Here is a 19,491-nt window from a genome sequence, read left to right on the forward strand (position 1 = left end):
TGAATGAAGAGTGTGAATGTGTGCCAAGGATGGAGCCTTTGTGTTTGTTCATTCCCACTCACTAACACCTCAGCAAGGCCTGTTCTTCTCCCCTTTACTCTCCTCCCACCCTATCACACCCAGTTCCTCAAGTCTGGCTCCAAACACCTCCACCTCTTGCCCCAGGCTGTACTGGTTCTATCGGCCCTGGGAGAAAGCTCACATTTCTCATCCACACTCCCTCTTTTCACTTCACTTGTTTTCCTTGCCATCCACCTTCTCTCCAGTCAGTACTCTCCTCACATAGAGCACTCTCGTGCTTACCCCTGTCTCAAGACTCAGGACAAGGCCCCTCTGTCCCCTATTCTCTCCTTTTCTCCTCTTTGCCAATGGTAAAGCACACTGGTCCTGCAAGACCTGGCATCAAGAGCACCTCAGATTCTTTATGTCCCATTGTCTGTGTATTCTACTGTCTATGTGTCCCATTGTTTGTGTGTCCCGGTGTCTTTGTGTACCAATGTCTGAGTGTCACAGTGTTTGTGTCTATCCCTGTGATAGTGTGCCCAAGTGTCAATATGTTTCAGCTTCTGTGTGTCCTAATGTCTTTATGTCCTAGTGTTTTTGTGTTCCAGAGTTTGAGTGTCCCAGTGACTGTACATCTTGGCTTTTCTCTATGCCCAAGTGTCTATGTGTCTTAAGGTCAGTGTTTGTATATCCCAGTATCTGTATTTCCTTGTGTTGGTATTTCCTCCTATGTGTAGGTGCCAGTGTTTCTATGTTCCACTGTCTGTACATGTCCCAACGACTGTATTGAACAGTGTTTGTGAGTCTTAGTATCTGTGTATATCTCAGCATCTTTGTTTTTTCAGTTTCAATATGTCTTAGTGGCTGTACATCTCAATGTCTGTTTCTTAGCGTTGCAGGGTCTGGGTATATGTTCTAATGACTGTTTGTCCCAGTCTGTGTGCTCTAGTGTCTGTGAGTCCCAGTGTCTATGTGTGTTACAATGTTTCTGTGTGTCCCATTGACCAAGTGTGCTTTTGTTTGTGCATCCCAATGTGTCCTATTGTCTGTATATACTAATGCCTATTTCCCAGTGTCTGTGCATCCTATTGTCTATATGTTCCAATGTTGTGTATTTCCTGATGATTGTATATCTCAGTGTCTGTGTGTCTTGATGTCTCTGTAAGTCCCTGTGTGTGTGTCTCAGTTTCTCTGTCCCAGTGCCTGTATATCTCAGTGTCTGTACATCCCAGTGTTTATGTGTCTTACTGTCTATGTGTCCCCATGTCTGGATGCCCTTGTAGTGTTTGTGCCCCAATACTTGTGTTTCCTAGTGTCTGTATGTCACATAGTCTGTTAATGTCCCAGTGTTGGTGTATCTCAATGTCTGTGTACCCCGTGTGTGTGCACCAATACCTATGTGTTCCAGTGCCTGTATATCTCAGTGTCTGTGTGTCCTAGTGACTGTGCACCAGTATCTATGTGTCCCAGTGTCTGAGTGTCTCAATCCCTGTATGTTTCCATATCTCCGTATATCCAAGTGTCTGTGTGTCTTAACGTCTATGTGTCTCAGTGTCTATTTACAACGTCTGTGTATACCAATTTCTCTTTATCTCTGTAAATGAGTGCATTAGTGTCTGTGTGCCCCCAGAGTCTGTGTGTCACAGTGTCAGCATGTTGGTTGTGTATCTCAGTCTCAGTGTTTCTGTGTGCCTCAGTGTCTGTATTCTAGTCTGTGTGCCCTAGTTTTTTTGGGCAATCTAGTGTCTGTGTCTTCCTGCCTCTGTGTGCCCGTGGATCTCCATGTTTCAGCGTCTGGGCATCCAATGAGCCTCTCTGTTTAAGCGTTTGTGCATCCCTTTTTCTGTGCATTGCTGAGTTTTTGTGTGTTCCTGATTCTTTACGTATCCCTGAATCCTTGCATGTTCCTGGTTTTTATGTGTCCTTGAGTCATTGTGCATCTCTGAGTCTGTGTGTCCCTGAATCTTTACTTGTCCTTGAGTCTTTTCATGTGATCTAGTGTCTGTTCATTTCTGTATCTCAGTGCCCATTAGCTTCTGTGTTTCAGTGTCTGTGTGTTCCTATCTCTGTGCATCCCCAAGTCTTGGCATATCCGTGAACCTCTGTGATCCATTTTAAGCATGTCCCAGAGTCTCTGTATTCCATATGTCTGGCTGTCTCTGTGTTCTAGTGTCTGTGCTCATGAATCTGCATATGCCTCCTTCCATGTGCCCTTTGTTGGTGAGTATTGGTATTTATCCTACTTCTCCATTTATTTTCCTCAGCTTTTGCCAATGTCTCTATTTTATTGTTTCTTAATGTGGCTGTGGCTATGTCATAAGTTGTTCTGTGACTCAATAACTCTTTTCCTCAGTCCCTGGGTCTTTTTCTCTGGGTCCCCATGACTGTGTTCTTGTTTTTATGGGTCTGCTTGTCAGGGTGTCTCTCTGCATCTGTTTCTCTTTCTGTCTTTCTCTGTCCCTGGTTTTATTTGGATCTGACTCACCACCTCTGTGTCCCTGTCTCTCTGTTTGTGTCTGGTGTTTGGATCCATGTCTTTTTATTTTTGAGCCACTATCTCTGTGTCCCTGGGTCTGATTCGCTTCATTTGTGGTCTTGGTTGCCTGTTTGTGTGGCTTTGGTTGCCTATTTTTGTGTCCCCAGGTGTATCTTGATTCTGTGGTTTTTCATCCCTGCCTCTCTGGATAGATTTCCTTGTGACTGTGTCTCTGCCCATTTGCTTATGTGCTGCGTGTGTCTGTTTCTATGTGTCTAAGTTTCTTTGTTCCTACCTTAATCCTTCCAGATGTGTCCCTGTGTTTCTGTCCCTATGTCTAGCCTGTATCTATATGACTGTATTTGTGGGTTCATATCCCCCTGTCTACTTGTTCTAGGATCTCTGTCTCTGAATTCCTGTGTCCTTGTCATTGTGTCACAATGTCCCCACTATACCTGGGCCTCTATCTTGCCTGTCCTTATGTCTCTGTTACCTGGCCTGAACCCTATTTCTTTGCTGGTGTTTGTCACTGTTTAGGTGTCTACATCCCCATGTCTTTGTCACTGGATCTCTGAATATATAAGCCTGTGCTCCTGTCTCACTCTTAGTGTGTTCCTCTGCATGTGCTTGTGTCCTTGGGTCTTTGTCACCAAGTCTGGGTCTGTGTAATGTCTATGTTTGTACATCCTCATAGGTCTCTGGCCCTGTGTCTCTGTGTTCTCCTCTCATCTCCCACTCAATGTCTGCAAGTCAGCATGTGAGCGTGTCTCTGTGTTTCTACCTCTCTGTCCTTGGTGTCTTGGACTGTGGTCTTGACTGATATCTCCCTGGTTACCTCTGTGTCCCTGTGTCTCTATGTGTCTATGTGTGTCTTGACCCCTCTGCTCCTGTATCTGAACCTCTGCACATATCTATCTCTTAGTTTGTATGTTGTTATGTCTCAGTGTCTTCACATTAGTCATAGTGTGACTGTCTCTGGGTGACCTTGTTTTTGTCTCTCTGATTCTTTGTGACAGGGACATTACCTCAAAATGGAGATACAGAAGCCTAGCAAGAGAGCATCTGTTTCCCTGGGTTTATGTCCCTGATGCTGTCACTCTGGCTCGCTATCCCCCTCTTTGTATGTCTATGTGTCCCTACACCCATTCTCTTTGTTTTAAGAACCCTGTGCCTTGTGTTTCCATATGTCTCTGTTGCTCTATTTCCCTGTCCATATCTGTGTCCTTGTTGCTGTCTTTCTGTGTATGATCTTGTGTCTTTGGTTGTAAATATGTATATGTGCTGTTCCTTTTTTTGTTCATTCACTGAATGAACAAAAATGAGTGCATTCATTCAGCAAATATTTACTAAGGACCTACTATATGCCAGGTACTGGGGATAGATAAATGATTCAGTAAAAGTCCTTGCCCTCAAAGGACTCACAACTAAGTCAGGGATCCAGAAAAGTAAATAGATCATTACTACACAGTATGATAAGTGCTGTGAGCTTGGATGGAGTGGGGTGGGCTATGGGAACACAGAGGAGACTGAACTCAATCTAGGAGAGGGGTCAAGGAAGGCCTTCTAGAGGAAGTGAGAACTAAGACTTGAAGGATGTATAAAATCTACCTACATGATACCAAGGAAAGGAGTCCATGTAGAAGGAAAAGCACATGCAAAGGCCCAGCAGTGGGAGAGAGCACGGTTTGTTAAAGGAACTCCAAGAGCCTTAAATACACCATGGGGGCCAGAGAAGGTGGTGAGCATGACTGGTGGCTCAGTCAGTTTTTTGTTTTAAGAAAGTCACTTCTAAGGCTGGTGTGGAGTATGGATTGAAGAGAGTGGAGACTGGAGACAGGAAGGACTGTGAGGAGGTGGAGTCCCTAAGCCTCTAGGTCTGCACGTTTGTGTGTGTTTGTGTGCCCTTGTGTATGTGTCACTTAGTGCATGTTTGAGAGTGTGTGTCTCCATGTCCTTAGGTCTTTGCTCCTAGCTCACCTCATGCCCTGGCCTCTGGGTCTCCCAAACTGAGGTCTCCTGGCTCTGGGGTTCAGGGACTATCACAGGACATAGGTGGCCCAGCAGCAGCTGTACATGAGAGCGCTTCACCAGCCAGCAGGAAACCCAGTGGGGCAGCAGCCTTGGTGAATCCTGCAGCAACATCTTGCCTAGAACCACAGGCACATCTGGGCCTTGATGCCTCCACAGACTTGGTCCCGTTGGACCCGGCCACCAGCTGGATGTCTGTGTGCTGGAACTGCCCTGAGGGAGAAAGATGCAGTGCCAGTCAGGGCAGTGGCATGAGTCCCCACTGAGAGCTCTGAGAGGAGCCTAAATCAGGAAACCTAGAAGAAAAAGTGAAAGGGAGGAGCGGCAGCAAAGGCCTGGAGGAGGGAAGAGACTGGACATTGTACAAAATATGGAGAAGCCAGATGGGACAGGAGTGTAGTATGGAAGTAGAGAGCCAAGGTAGATGAGACGGCAGCAGAAGGAGGACAATCAGGCTTGGAGGAGATGACAGGGAAGATTGGAGGGAAGGAGAGGAGAGGAGTGTGGAGGCCCAGAGGAAGTAAAAATATCTGTCCAATGCACTATCACTGCCCAAACTCCTTGGTGTAGGCCTGTGCCTCGAGTTCTGCCAGTATCTCCTGACCTATGGTCTGGCTTCCTGCAATCCCCCTTTACAGCAGCTTCCAGAGGGATCTTTTTAATACCCAGATCTGACTGTGTCTTTCCCCTGCTTATAACCTTTCATGACTCCCCATTGTCCTCAGGATGAAGCCAAATTCTTCATCCTGGAATTCCACTCTGACCACTCCAGCTCCATCTCCTTCAATCTTCATTCCTTTCCTCTACACTTTTCTCAGTCTTCTAGACTCAGTGTGTATCTCTCACCTCTGGGAGATCTTTCTTGAGCTTCAAGGCTGGGTGAGATGCCCCATCCTGGGTTCCTCCAGCTCCCTGGGCTACTTTCTGTCTAGCACTGATAACTTCTTGTGATCACTATCCATGTCTGGGTCTATCATCTTCCCAGACCAGGAACTTCCTAAGGGCAGAGGTTGCTTCTGATTCCTCTTTGTGGTTTGGGGGTCAGGGTGCTGGAGGTTCACTGGCTTTTCACTCTGGCAGGGTCTCTCTTGGGATTGGTGCTCTCTGACCCCTGTCACCCTCAGCAGCACTTACCCAACAGGCCATGGGCCAAGGGGGTGAGACCTGAGCCATTGACCACATAGAACCCCAGGTAGGGTAGTTGCAAGGTGCCAGGGTGCCTGTAGCAGTGCTGGAGGACTAGGAACTTACGGTGGAGCCCAAGGCTGAGGGTGAGGCAGGCTGCAGCAGCCACATGGAGCTCTAGCTGGGGCCTCCTCAGCAGGGCAGGCTGGTCCCAGGACAGGAGCAAGGTACCCTCACCTTGCACAGATATGGAACTGCGGGTGATGGTCATAGTGTAGGCCCGGGGTTTGTCTGCAGTAACTGTGATGATGTGGAAGTAGGTACGGGTCTGGTCCTTGTGGCCTGGCCTTGGTGGTGCCCCAAGCAGCTGTCCGCATATATGCAACCCTGGAGGGAGGAGAGTGCATGCCTGGAGCACAGGCTTTCACATGGTTATTCACATGGTCACCCATAGCACTGACAGGGGTGAGGTCTCAGGGCTCGAGGTCCAGATGAAGTAGTGCAGATTTGTGGTTAGAGAGCTAGCTCCTGAGGAAAGTGCTTCTACCACAGCCCATCCAGCTGCTCCTTTCTGTGCAGTGTGTGGGCATGTGTGTATGTGCGTGCATGCTCACCCCAGTGGGGCTATTTGCATGTACATGTTTGCCTCTGAGTGTGTAAATGTGTGTGTTTGACTATGTTCATATGAGTATCTCTGGGCATATCAGTGCATCTGCATATTTGTGGAAGTTGCTATGTTAGTGTATTTTTTTGGTTGTATGTTTATATGTGTCTCTGGATATGTTGGTGTTATATGTCTTGATGAATAGTTTATGTTGTGTGTGTCTGGTTGTGTGTTGGTACATATTAATGTGTATCTGGGTTGTCAGTGTGCATCCATCTGAGTGTGTGTCATGGTAAGTATGAGTGCATTGGTGTGTTTTGTATGTCTAGAGGAGCAGAGTATGTGTGCCTGTGTGTGTTGAATTACTGGGTATTGGCATGAATCTGGAGGTATCTGTGCATGTATGTCTGAGTGTGTTGATGTATGTGTCATTGTGTATATCTGGGCATGTATTGTGTGTCACTGTGTATCTGGGTGCATATTTGTATGTTACTGTGTGTGGGTGTGGAGAGTCTCAAAATATGTGTGCCTAGGTGTGTATTTGTGTGAGTTTACTGTATGCTCTCGTGCATGTGTGTGTGCATATCTGTGAGTGTCTTGGTGTTGCAGTGTATTCATGTGTGTTTTCACGTGTCTGGGTGTGTACTTTTGTGTTAGTGAGGGCCACTGCTGTATGTTTGTAAAGTATTAGTCCACAAATGTCTGGGGGTGTTGACATGAGTATATCAGGCTGTGGTGTCATATGGGGTGGAGTCCTTGGGGCTCTCACCTGCCTTCGGGTCGTCTATGAGCTGTAGCAGGTCCCCTGGGAGCCCATCCAGTGTGAAGCAGATCCTCTCTTCTGAGTGTGGGATGTGGATTACAAAGTGTGGGTCCCCATCCACTGCAAGGCAAGAGATGCAACTCTGAAGTTATGGCCCTAGAAGTCATAGGAGAGGAGGAGAGGGAAGGAGAGAGAAGGTGAAAGTAGGAGGCCATGTCTACTTCCCCAGAGGGAGAGCCCAGCCCCAGTCCCCATGCAAAAGCTGTCCTATATTCAAACAGGACAGTGAGAGTGGCCAGCTTACCCGAGGATGAGAAGGTGAAGACGCTTGGCAACATGCCTGCAAAGGAGAGGGAGAGTGTGTTGGTAAGTGACTAATTTATCACATTCCTAGGAACTCTGGGACTCCCTAGCCTCTGAGTCACCTCCTCCCAAATAAAGACCAAATTCCTGAGCTTAGCATTTAGGTGTTTTCTGAAATCTAGTCCCTGCCTAGCTCTCTGGTCTTCTCTTCATGCAAGTGAACTGACTATTCTTATGAATGCCCTGCCTTCTCTTGCTAGTGACCCTTTGCTTCAGCTTTTCCTGCCACCTAGAATGTTTTCCTTTCCCTTATCTACCAAAGATCAATTTCTAGTTATCCTTTGGGGCCAACTCAAATGCTTCTTTCTCTTGCTCTCTGCCTGTGGTAGGTAGAATTCTAAGAAAGCTCCCATGATTCCCTGGTGTACACACCCTGTAAAATCCCCAGGACTATGATATGATGAGATATCACTCCCATAAATAAGTTATGTTATATGGTGCAGTTGACCTTAAAATAGGAAGATTATCCAGGTGGGACTGACCTAATCACATGAGCCCTTTAAATCTGGGTCTAGAGGTCAGAGACAAGGAAGTCAGAGACATTTGAAGTGTGAGAAGGATTTGACATGAGGGAGATTCTCTATGGCTGTCTTTGAAGACAGAAGGGGCCAGGTGGCAAGGAATGCAAGAAACCGCTTAGGACCTGAAAGTGGCCCAGATGGCCTCTAGAAGCTAAAAGTGACTGCCAGCCAATATCCATCAAGGAAACAGGGATTTCAGTCCTACAAACAGAAAGAACTGAACTCTTCCAACAACCTGAGTGAGTGTGGAAGAGGACGAGAACTCAGTCTGACAGACACCTTGATTTCAGTCTTGTGAAACTCTGAGCAGAGAACCTAATTAACCTGTGCTTAGACTTCTGATCTACGGAACTGTGAGATAATTAAGGGGTGTCGTTTTAAGCTACTAAGTTCGTGGTAATTTGTTATGCAGCAATGGAAAACTAATACATTGCCACTCCTCTGGGTTCACACACTGCCTATGAGAATTCTAATTGAATGGAAATGAAAACTTAGGGATCTTTGTCAGGGGAGCTCCTTGCTCACCATTTTCCAGTCCTGCAGAACTTCCCTGAGAGTCCATCCTATCTCTAGCTTCTCCCAGGATCTCCTCAGAATTTCCATCCCAGTGTGGATTTCCTGCCAAGCACAAAAGAAATAAGAAAAATCCTTCACACTCCCAGGGCAAAGATGCCCTGGGCCCACCAAAGGGCACACCTTCCTTCTGACCAGGAGAGTTCTCTTTGGCTTCCCAATCTAACCTGCACATTGCCAAGACTGGGACCTTATGCTCTCCACAGCATCTTAGTCTTTCAAGCTCAGTTATGTTCAAAATTCTTCCTCATAGCATTTATGCATGCATTCATCTGTCCATTCATTCAGGCACTGTTTAGACATCTGGGATATGGTGGTGAAAATGGCAGTGATGATTTCTGACCTGATGTTGCTCATATTTTAGTCAGGGAGGCAGACATGAATGATATCATAATTACCAATGGTGATAAATGCTATAAGACAAAATAATAGAGTGACTGAGGGAGTTACAGATACTTGAGGTAATCTGGGATGGTGTAGGGGGAAGGTAGGAAGGACAACTGAGCTGAGATCTAAGGCCTGAGCTGGAGTTTCAGTGGTAATGGAAGAGATGAGGGTGGTAGGAAGGGGGCAGAGCAAGGCAGGTCAGAGCAATTATCAAGCAGAGAGAAAAGCTTGATGGATGTCCCTGAGTGGAAGTGGTGATGGGGGCAGGGCCTACTGTAAGAACAGAGAAGAGGCCAGTGGGGCTAGAGTTCAGAGAGCGAGTGGGAGAAGGTGAGGTCAGAGAGGTATGGGATAGAAGATAAGCCATAAAGAGGACTTGGGACTTCATTCTAGGTATGAAGGGAAGCCCTTAAGGATGCTTAAGTAGGGAAAGGACACGAAGTGATCTATGTTTTTAAATGATCCCTTTGGCGGCTGGGGGAGAATGGTCAAGAGAATCTCTTAAGAGAGGAAGCAGGGAGACCAGGGAGGAGGCTGGAACAGTTTTCTAGGTGAGACACAATGGTAGTCTGCCCTAGGATGATAACAGTTGGGGTGGTGAGAAGTGGGTGCATTTGGCAAATATATTAGAGGTAACATTGTCAGGAATTAAAGAGGGATGCGATATTGGGAGGGGAGGTGGTGAAGGAGAAGGGCATGTCGAGGATGTCATGCCCAAATTTGTATCCCTGTGACTTACTGCCACTGCCAACTGGTTCTAATCTTGCCCTATAAGGTCACCCAAGAAATGTCACTCCTTTCAGGAAGGCAGAATATGGAGTGGTGAAGCACATTCAGTCTGGGACCAGATTATGTAGATTCAAATCTCTTACTAGCTGTGTGACATGGAAAAAGTTACTTCACCTCTCTGTGCTTCAGTTTCCCCATGTGTAAAATGCAGATATTAAGAGTTTCTTGTGAGCATTAAATGAGGGACTACAAGTACAATATATAGAGCAGTTCCTGCACATAGGAAGAGCTGAAAAATGTTAACTATTGTTATTTCAGTCTTTGGGAAATTTAAAGATGACTGTCATCATCTTCCCCAATTTTTATACTCCTCTCATTAAGCAGGGCTGTTCATAGAGCACAAAAGAATCCATCAAACTTGCCTTGCCCAGTGATGCCCCCATTTATAACCCCACATCCCTCCCCTGTTTGGGAAGCACAAGTAATTCTCTTGTCCAACAAAACAAATGTCAAAGCCACAGCTTGGCCAGGTCGTATCTGTTCGGCCTTCCCAGTCTTAACAGCCCTCCTCTCCCAGGGCCTCTAATTCTGTGCCTATGTACTGAGGACCAGAGAAGTTAAGTAGCTGGTTTAAAGTCTCAAAGCAGGGGCCTGCCCAGTGGCGTAGTGGTTAAGTTCACGCGCTCCACTTTGGCGGCCTAGGGTTCACAAGTTTGGATCCTGGGCATGGACCAATGCACCACTTATAAAACCATGCTGTGGCAGGTGTCCCACGTATGAAGTAGAGGAAGATAGGCACAGATGTTAGCCCAGGGCCAATCTTCCTCAGCAAAAAGAGGAGGATTGGCAACAGATGTTAGCTCAGGGCTGATCTTCCTCACCAAAAAAAAAAAAAGTCTCAAAGCAAGTAAGCAAGCAGCTGTACTATCAATAGAATCTGCACAAGCCTTGTACACTCCCAGTTCCTGATGCTCTCCATTCATACCTCCCCCTCATGGCTTAATCTCTTGCCCATGGCACTCACCATCTTCGTCAGGAGTGAGGAAGATATAGAAAGCGGATGGGTTCAAGGACTCCACGAACTTGGATTCCACCATTGACTCAGACAGCAGCTCTAGCTCCTCAGGGAGAAGAAGCAGGCTGACTGCCTCAGGGAGGGTGCTAGAAGGCAGCAAGGCTGGCAGGTTTGGGGAGCTGCCTTCTGGCATAGGACTGGAGCTGTTGGGTAGGCCCATTGTTGGGACTCCTGACAGATGGTCCCAGAATTTTCCTGGTGCTTTGGGGCCCTGGCAGCACGTCATGTTGATGCCAGAGCCTTCCAGGGGCAGCAGAGAGGGCAGAGTGGGGTGAAGGGGGGTAGGGAGGGGTTCTGCAAGGACAGAGGTGGTCATGGTACTGCTGGGATTTGTAGGACTTAAAGATTGTGCTTGGGAATGTGCTTAGGCACTGAGGAGGTAGAGGCCTGGATCTGGTAGGTCTAGTGGGTAATGGGGTTTTGGGTTTATTAGGGATTGGGGTCCTAGGTTTGGAAAGTGATAAGCTGAGGGAAGTTTGGTGAGGTGGGGCACTAGATTTAAGAGGTGATGGGATTTTAGAGGTCTTGAGTAAGAGGATCCCTGGTCTAGAGTGCAGCAGGTTATTTGGGTTCTTGGAAGGAGGAACTCTTGGTTTGGTGTGTGGTGGGTATTTGGGGATCTGAAGTGTGGAGACTCCAGGCCTGGGCTGTCGCAGTCTTTTGGGTGACTGTGATGTGAATACCCCAGATTGGGGGTGTGTTGGGGCATCCAGTTTAGGTTATGATGGAGCACCAGGTTTGGAATGCAGTGGAGTAACATGTTTCATAATGCCAGCTTTGGGTTGGGATGGAGTGCCAGAATTCAGAGGTAGGACTTGTATCTTAGAATTCATGGGTAGTAGTGTACCAGGATTCTGGTGTGGTGGTGTGCTGGGCTTCAGAAGCAATAGGGCACCAGAATTTGAGGGCACAAGGGCAGCAGGTTTCGTCCTGAGAGTTGGCTGGGCCAAGGTGCCAGAATTCTGTTGTGTTGGAATTTTGGGCTTTGGGTGTGCTGGAGTGGATAGGGTATTAGGGTTCTGACCCATTGGCTCCAACTCCTTGGAACTGGCATCTTCTTTGTAGAGGCAGGAGTAGTTGAGGATAAGTAAAACTTTGGTTTCACAAGCCTTGATTTGGAAGAGAACTTAGGAACCAAAGCTAGTAGGGCTGTGCCTGCCCCTAGGCCATGCCTGCTGGTGGATGAGGGCATGATGGTGCCTGGTCCAGCTGTGGTGGGAGTCTGTCTCCCGCCCTCCTCACTGGCCTCCTTGGGCTGCACCATGACCAGTGAAGTCAGAAGTGTGACAAAGTTGTATTCAAGGGACTTTGGCAGCCAACAGGTGGCAAGTGGTGGTGTCATGGGCTTGGAAGTGTGCCTCCAGCAGTTTTCCAATGGTGACGTAGCCCCAGAGGCGGCGGATGAAGTGGGTTACATTGGGGACTGGCTCCCCTTGGCAAACAAAGGCCTTCTTGCTGCTGTTGGTCACCACCTCACTGTGGCAGACCACGAGACGCTGACCCTTGGGGCCATCGGCTGCCAGGTGGATGTCCAGTTTCTGCTCGCCTGGCTGCACCTGTCCTGCCACCACCAGCTCTGAGCCACCAGAGTAGTTGGGGAAAAGGGCCCAAGGGGAGGCCCCAACCAAGCTGCCCAGGTAGTCCAGACGCGCGTCTGCCAGCAGAGGCATGGAAATCTCCTCATAGAGGCCCTCCAGCTGTAGGGCTGCATCAGTGTCTTCATATATGTGCCAGGCTGCTCCCTGGTTCTCCAGGGACAGACGACGTAGCAGTGGGAAGTCAGCATCATCCCCAAAAGCCAAGCTGAAAAGGGACACCCTGTTGTCCAACGCCTGATGAACGTTGGAGAGGATCACACTTGGGGTCATCATGCCAGCCATGGGCTCCTCATCCGTCAGGAAGATGATAAGAGAGATTCTTCCCACACTGGGGCCCCTCCCAGGCTCCTGGTTGCTATGGTTTAGCACTGAAGCAGCTGCCAGCAGAGCTGCATTGATGTCAGTCCCTAATTGGGGAGCAGACTGTGAGACCATCTTTTCTAGTTACTTCTATCCCCATTGCAGACACACTGGGCACCTCACCAACCTCCCAGGCTCAGTCATATCTCCTCATCTTTGCTTAGACTATTTCCACTGCTTATCCTTCCCAACTCCTCCACCCCCACACAGGCTCCCTGAGTTCTGACAGTGGGGCCTACATGTCCTCAGCTTTTATCACTCCCTGTCTCAGATTGTGCTTTGCCTGTTTCCTGGGGGGATGTCTCATTCTGTAGTCAGATGGACAGCTCCCCAAGGATAGCACCCCCATGTCCATGCTACAGGGGAAGAAAGGGATGAGTTGACAGGAGGTGGTGGGTGGGGGAGACTTTAGTAATTGTCTGAGAGAAGATTGATCAAAATCCAGAATCAAGGCAGCAGCTTGCTCAAATAAATAAATATCTAGGAAATAAATCTTGGAAATACATATCTAGATTACTGATTTTAAAAAAAGTCTTAGTGAATTCTTCTGAGTATGTGCTTTAAAGAGGAGGAAACTCAGGCCCAAAGAGAAACATGCCCTAAAATACGTGGAAAATCATCTGTGTTCTTTCCACTAGGAAAAGGAACACAGAGAATAAAGGGACATATTTGTATAAAATGTAATAGTGATATTTCAGGCATTCTGAGAGATGAGGTGGATGGGGGAACGAAGTGAGCCTTTCAAGAATTGCCCACATCACCACAGCCTGCCCATTTGTGTGAGTGGGTCTAACACTTACAGCCATCAGCTTCCATGTGGCCCAGGTAGTCCTTGGCATCATAAACGTTCTGGATGGTGGCCTGGATAGAGCCTTCAGCTTTCCAGACACTAACCGTGTCAGAAAAGGAGATGGTGTTGAAGTAGTCGTTGGCCTGCAGGTCACCAAGGATCATATTCATGGCCTTTTTAGTCTGTGGGTTATGGATGAAGTGAAGGAGATGGACCAAGACTTGAGGTCTTGCTCAAGACCGAAAGGCTCTTTATATACAGGGTACTAAGGTCTAAGTGTTGTATGATTTTAAGACTCTCTGACTCCAGCACTCTATACATCTAGGATTCTTAGACCAAAATGCTCTATAGGCTCTATGGCCCAAAGCCTAGAACTGCACTGTCCAATGGTAGCTGCTAACCACATGTAGCTATTTAAATGTTAATGTAAGTTAGTTAAAATTAAAGAAAATTTTTAAAATTCTGTTTCTTCACTTACAGTAGCCACATTTCAAGTGCTCAATTAGCGCATGTGGCCAATGGCTACTGTATTGGATACCTCAGAATTTTAGAACATTTCCATCATCAAGAAAGTTCTCTCAGACAGTGGTGGTCTAGAAGATTCAAGCTCTATGCTTTCAGAGCACTAGGATCTATGTGTTCTGTGGTTCTTGGAATCCATGACTCAGGATTCAATGAATCTAAGACCCAAAAGTTTAAGAGCTTTATGATTCCAGATCTTTATAGCTGCCTTTCAATGACTTTGCATGCATTGGTTCTGTTCTATCTAATCTGTTCTTCTACTCACCCTAAGTTTCTTCCAGGCTGGTCTTCTCACCAGCCCCCAGATAAACCAGATTCCACTTCATCTCTACAACTATGCTATTGTTGTGTCCTTTAGATAGCAGACCTTCCCACTTCCTCTTTACTTATTCATATCTTCACTGTTCCTCCAGTTGCTCCTTCTCTGGACAGGCCCTTCTTGATTGCCTACTCTGACCCATGCCCTTGGCGCCCAGACATTCCCTGTCCCAGGCTGTTCACTGACTGTCTCATATGGAATATTTTCATTCTCCATCCAGATATTGAGCCCTATGAGAACAGGGCTTAGAAAGCTTCTTCCTCTTGGCTCCCTCCTCCATGGCAATACTTAGCATAGGGCCAGGCACCTAGGAGGTTCATGGAATAGGGTACATATGTTCTAGTATTAGGACATTATTTATAGGACACTTGCTATATTCCAGGCACTGTGATAAATACTTTAGATGCATCAGCTCATTTAATCCTCACAGCAACACAATGAAGAAGGTACTAATATTATCCCCATTTTATAGGTGATGACACTGAGTCTTAGAGAGGTGGAGTGACTTGCTCAAGGTCACACAGCTAGTCATTGATGGTCCAGGGACACAAATCCATATTTTAGAGGTGTTAAATCCAGTGATTTTAAGCACAATATTATACCTTCAAACTTTTTTATAGGTATAGATTCCAGAAACCACAGGAAGGGCACTTGTGGCCTGCCTTTCTCTACATCTTAAACTGACAGAAGATGCCTTGAATGCTTCTAAGTGGATCAGAGTCTTTCCAGCCATAGGATGAACTCGGGGATAGGTCAGACATTCTGGGATAGGGAGCTAAGCACCATATTTTTGTTTCCATTGACAGGGCTGAGACATAGAGGATGACCTTTCCTGAGTACCTCCTGTTAACCAGGGACAGATTATGTTTTCAGAAGTGTGTTGTTTAATCTTCTATTATTTTGAGATTTTCCAGGTATCTTGCTGTTACTGACTTCTAGTTTAATTCTATTTGGTCTGAGGGAAGAGAAGTCAAGATGGCGGCGTGGGCAGATGCTGAACTCACCTCCTCCTGTGGACACAGCCAATTTACAACTACTCGTGGAAAAATTACCCCGAGACAGAATTGAAAACTGGATAAGAGGAACTCCTGCAACAATGGACAATCCTAACTGAGGTACAAGAGGCAGAAACTCCCTTCTGGAGAGGAAAAACGCCACCTTCACAAGCCGCCAGCTTCACAGCCGCCTGGGAGCAGCCCACAGGTACGCAGCCCTCGCTGGAGGCGCAGGGCCCTGAGCCGGGAGTGCCTCCGTTGTGGGCATTTTGTGGACCAAGCACAATCGAGACGAGTGGCATAATATCTGACTTTGCCTGCTACTAAAACTTTGGGGAATACTCCCAGAAAAGCTGGTTCACAAAGAAATTAAAACTGGCTCTTAAAGGGTCCAGGCGCAAACTCAGCTGTTTCAGAAAGCAACCTAAAATCACCAGAAAGAAAGGTGCACAGTGCTTTGGTGAAAAGAGACTCACCTAACAGGCCCTGTGTGCATCTCGGTGAGAGGTGAGACCTTTCCAGGGACTGGGACAGTGGCGGCAGCCATTCTTGTGGCCTGGTGTGGGCGTGCTGACACAGACGTCATTGGAGTTCTCCCTGAGGCCTCCTAGCCCAGGGTCTGCCCCAACCGCTAGAGCACCGATTTAATCCAGCTCAGCCAGGGCAGGCAGCCCACCATAGAGACTGGCCCCACCCAACAACAAACCCTCAGGCAACTTGTGGGCCTGCAAAGTTTGGGGACTGGATTCTCTGCAGCCTGGCAACTGAGCCGAATTCAGTGGGGCAGGGCATGCACAAGGAGCAGGTGGAGAGTGTGGGGCAGTGGTGGAGTGTGTGGGGCTCCTGCCGTGGAGAGACTGCGTCTGCTTTGGGAGGTCGGGGCGTGCACATGGGACAGGACTGTGTTGACTGTGTGTGTGGACCTGTGGGTGGTAGGGCTTGTCAGCTGCAGAAGACTTGTGCTTCTCAAAGACCCACATAAGGGGTTTGCCCCACCTTCCAAAGCCTGAAACAATTGGGTTCCCCTGTGCCTGAGGCCAGCCCCACCCAGCTGCAATCCTCAGAGAGCTGACAAGAGACCTAAAGGCTGGAGGCTTATAGCAATTGTAAGCCCCTGAGCCTAACAACCTGCCATGCTGGGGACCTACTCACTTAAAAGAAATACTGCAACACAAATGTGGTATTAGAACTTGCAGCCAACTGTGCTGGGGCTCCCCACACCTGATAAAGAGACTGAAGGGCCCACAACAACTACAAGCAGCTGAGCATTACAACAGCTGGCCAGGAGCATAACTCGCCCTTACTGGGCACCTACAGGGAGAGCAAACAGACCACAACAGAAGGACACACGTAGCCCACATAGGGATCACCCCTGGAACCTTGAGAACTGAGAGAAGCACACTGCAGGCCTCCTAAGCCATCACTTACATAAGGTCACCTATCCAAGAGCAGGAGAAGTAGCTGACCTACCTAATACGTAGACACAAGCACAGGGAAAGAGGCAAAATGAGGAGGCAAAGGAATACATTCCAAGTAAGGGAACAGGACAAAACCCCAGAAAAGGAACTAAGTGAAACAGAAATGAGCAACCTACCTGACAGAGAGTTCAAACTAAGAGTGTTAAGGATGCTCACTGATCTGGGGAGAAGAATAGATGAACTCAGTGAGAAAGTCAAAAAAGAAATGGAAGATATAAAAAAGAACCAATCGGAAATGAAGAATACAATACTGGAAATGAAAAATTCACTAAAGGGACTCAAAAGCAGAGTAGAGGATACAGAAGAATGGATCTGTGAGCTGGATGAAAGACTAGAAGAAATTACACTAGCTGAACAGCTAAAAGAGAAAAGAATTAAAAAGAGTGAGGACAGTCTAAGGGACCTCTGAGACAAAATCAAGCACACTAACATCCATGTTATATGTATCCTGGAAGGAGAAGAGCGAGACAAAGGGGCAGAGAATCTATTTCAAGAAATAATAGATGAAAACTTCTCTAACCTAAGGAAGGAAACAGACATCCAGGTACGGGAAGCACAGGGAGCCCCAAACAAGGTAAACCCAAAGAGGACCACACCAAGACACATCATAATCAAAATGTCCAGAATTAAAGATAAAGAGAGAATCCTAAAAGCTGCAAGAGAAAGTCAAGTTACATACAAAGGAAATCCCATAAGGCCATCAGCTGACTTCTCAGCAGAAACCTTACAGGCTAGAAGAGAGTGGCATGATATATTTAAAGTGCTAAAAGGAAAAAACTTACAGCCAAGAATACTCTACCCAGCAAGGTTATCATTCAAAATGGAAGGAGAGATCATTTCCCAGACAAGCAAAAATTAAAGGAGTTTGTCACCAAGAAACCAGTGCTACAAGAAATGTTAAAGGGACTGATTTAAGGGGAAAAGAGAAGACCGCAAATAGAAAAAATTATCTATTTCCATGATAAGAACGTAATGGATACAAATGCACAAAAAGGAGGTTAGATATGCTATCAAAAACATAAAAGGAGGAGGGAGGGGAATTAAAGAGTAAAGCTTTCAGACAGGGGTCAAACTAAAGAGACCATCAATTCTGTATAGAAGAAGACAGGAACAGAGAAGGACTACTAAAACACTGAGGAAAAAAAAGTTAAAAAATGGCACTAAGTACATACTTATCAATAGCTACTTTAAACGTCAATGGATTAATGCTGCAAGTAAAAGGCATAGGGTGGATGACTGGATAAAAAAACAAGACCCATATATATGCTGCATACAAGAGACACAGTTTAGACCTAAAGACACTCACAAACTGAAAGTGAAGGGATGGAAAAAGATACTCCATGCAAATGCCAATGAAAAGAAAGCTGGGGTAGCAGTACTCATATCAGACAAAATAGACTTTAAAACAAAAACTGTAAAAGAGACAAAGAAGGGCATTACATAATGATCAAGGGAACATTCCAACAAGAGGATATAACACTTGTAAATATCTACACACCCAATGTAGGTACACCTAAATATATAAAGCAATTATTAACAGCCATAAAAACAGAAATAGACAGTAACACAATAATAGTAGGGGACTTTAACACTCAACTTACACCAATGGATAGATCATCCAAACAGAAGATCAATAAGGAAACATTGGCCTTAAATGATACACTAGAACACATGGACCTAGTAGATATATACAGAGCATTCCATCCCAAAACCCAAGAATACACGTTCTTTTCAAATGCACATGGAATATTCTCCAGGATTGACCACATATTAGGCCACAAAACAAGTCTCCATAAATTTAAGAAGATTGAAATAATACCAAGCATCTTTTCTGACCACACGGTATGAAACTAGAAATCAACTATAGGAGGAAAATCATAAAAGACACAAATACATGGAGATTAAACAAAATGCTACTGAACAACGACTGGGTCACTGAAGAAGTCAAAGAAGAAATCAAAAAATGCCAGGAGACAAATGAAAATGAAAATACGACATGCCAGAATTTATGGGGCATGGGAAAAGCTGTTCTAAGAGGGAAGTTTATAGCAATACAGGCCTATCTCAACAAATAAGAAAAATCTCAAATAAACAATCTAACAATGCACCTAAAGGAACTGGGAAAAGAAGAACAAACAAAGCCCAAAATCAGTTGAACAAGGGAAATAATAAAAACGAGAGCAGAAATAAATGAAATAGAGACTAAAAAAAACAATAGAAAAAATTAATAAAACCAAGAGCTGGTTCTTTGAAAAGATAAACAAAATGGACAACCCTTTAGCTAGACTCACCAAGAAAAGAAGAGAGAAGGCACAAATAACTAAAATCAGAAATGAAAGAGGAGAAATTACAACAGACACCTCAGAAATACAAAAGATTATAAGAGAATACTATGAAAAGCTATATGCCAACCAATTCGACAATCTGGAAGAAATGGATCAATTCTTAGAATCATACAACCTTCCAAAACTGGATCAAGAAGAAATAGAGAATTTGAATAGACAAATCACCAGTAAGGAGATCGAAACAGTAATCACAAACCTCCCCAAAAATAAAAGTCCAGGACCAGACGGCTTCCCTGGTGAATTCTACCAAACATTCAAAGAAGACTTAATACTTATCCTTCTCAAACTCTTCCAAAAAATTGAGTAGTGGGGGAAGCTCCCTAACTCCTTCTATGAAGCTGACATTACCCTGATACCAAAACCAGACAAGGACAACACAAAAAAAGAAAATTACAGGCCAATATCACTGATGAACATCGATGCAAAAATCCTCAAGA

The 19,491-nt window shown here is 46.0% G+C and overlaps 1 protein-coding gene across 1 annotated transcript in view; it reads right to left on the minus strand.

The window, feature by feature from the left end:
* Window positions 1-4,447: 4,447 nt before the first annotated feature.
* ITIH6 (inter-alpha-trypsin inhibitor heavy chain family member 6) overlaps window positions 4,448-19,491 on the minus strand; it is a 29,184-nt gene continuing 14,140 nt past the window's right edge. Inside the window, 13 exon segments of the mRNA XM_087426435.1 lie at window positions 4,448-4,684; window positions 4,686-4,720; window positions 5,642-6,019; window positions 7,006-7,119; window positions 7,304-7,339; window positions 8,409-8,501; window positions 10,597-10,823; window positions 10,825-10,895; window positions 10,898-10,981; window positions 10,983-11,698; window positions 11,701-11,954; window positions 11,956-12,652; window positions 13,406-13,577. Of these exon segments, the coding sequence (XP_087282561.1) occupies window positions 4,448-4,684; window positions 4,686-4,720; window positions 5,642-6,019; window positions 7,006-7,119; window positions 7,304-7,339; window positions 8,409-8,501; window positions 10,597-10,823; window positions 10,825-10,895; window positions 10,898-10,981; window positions 10,983-11,698; window positions 11,701-11,954; window positions 11,956-12,652; window positions 13,406-13,577 (3,114 nt within the window).

This window comes from Ceratotherium simum, chromosome X (assembly GCF_057802395.1).
Source record: "Ceratotherium simum simum isolate JZ-2026a chromosome X, ASM5780239v1, whole genome shotgun sequence".
Taxonomy (NCBI): Eukaryota; Metazoa; Chordata; class Mammalia; order Perissodactyla; family Rhinocerotidae; genus Ceratotherium; species Ceratotherium simum.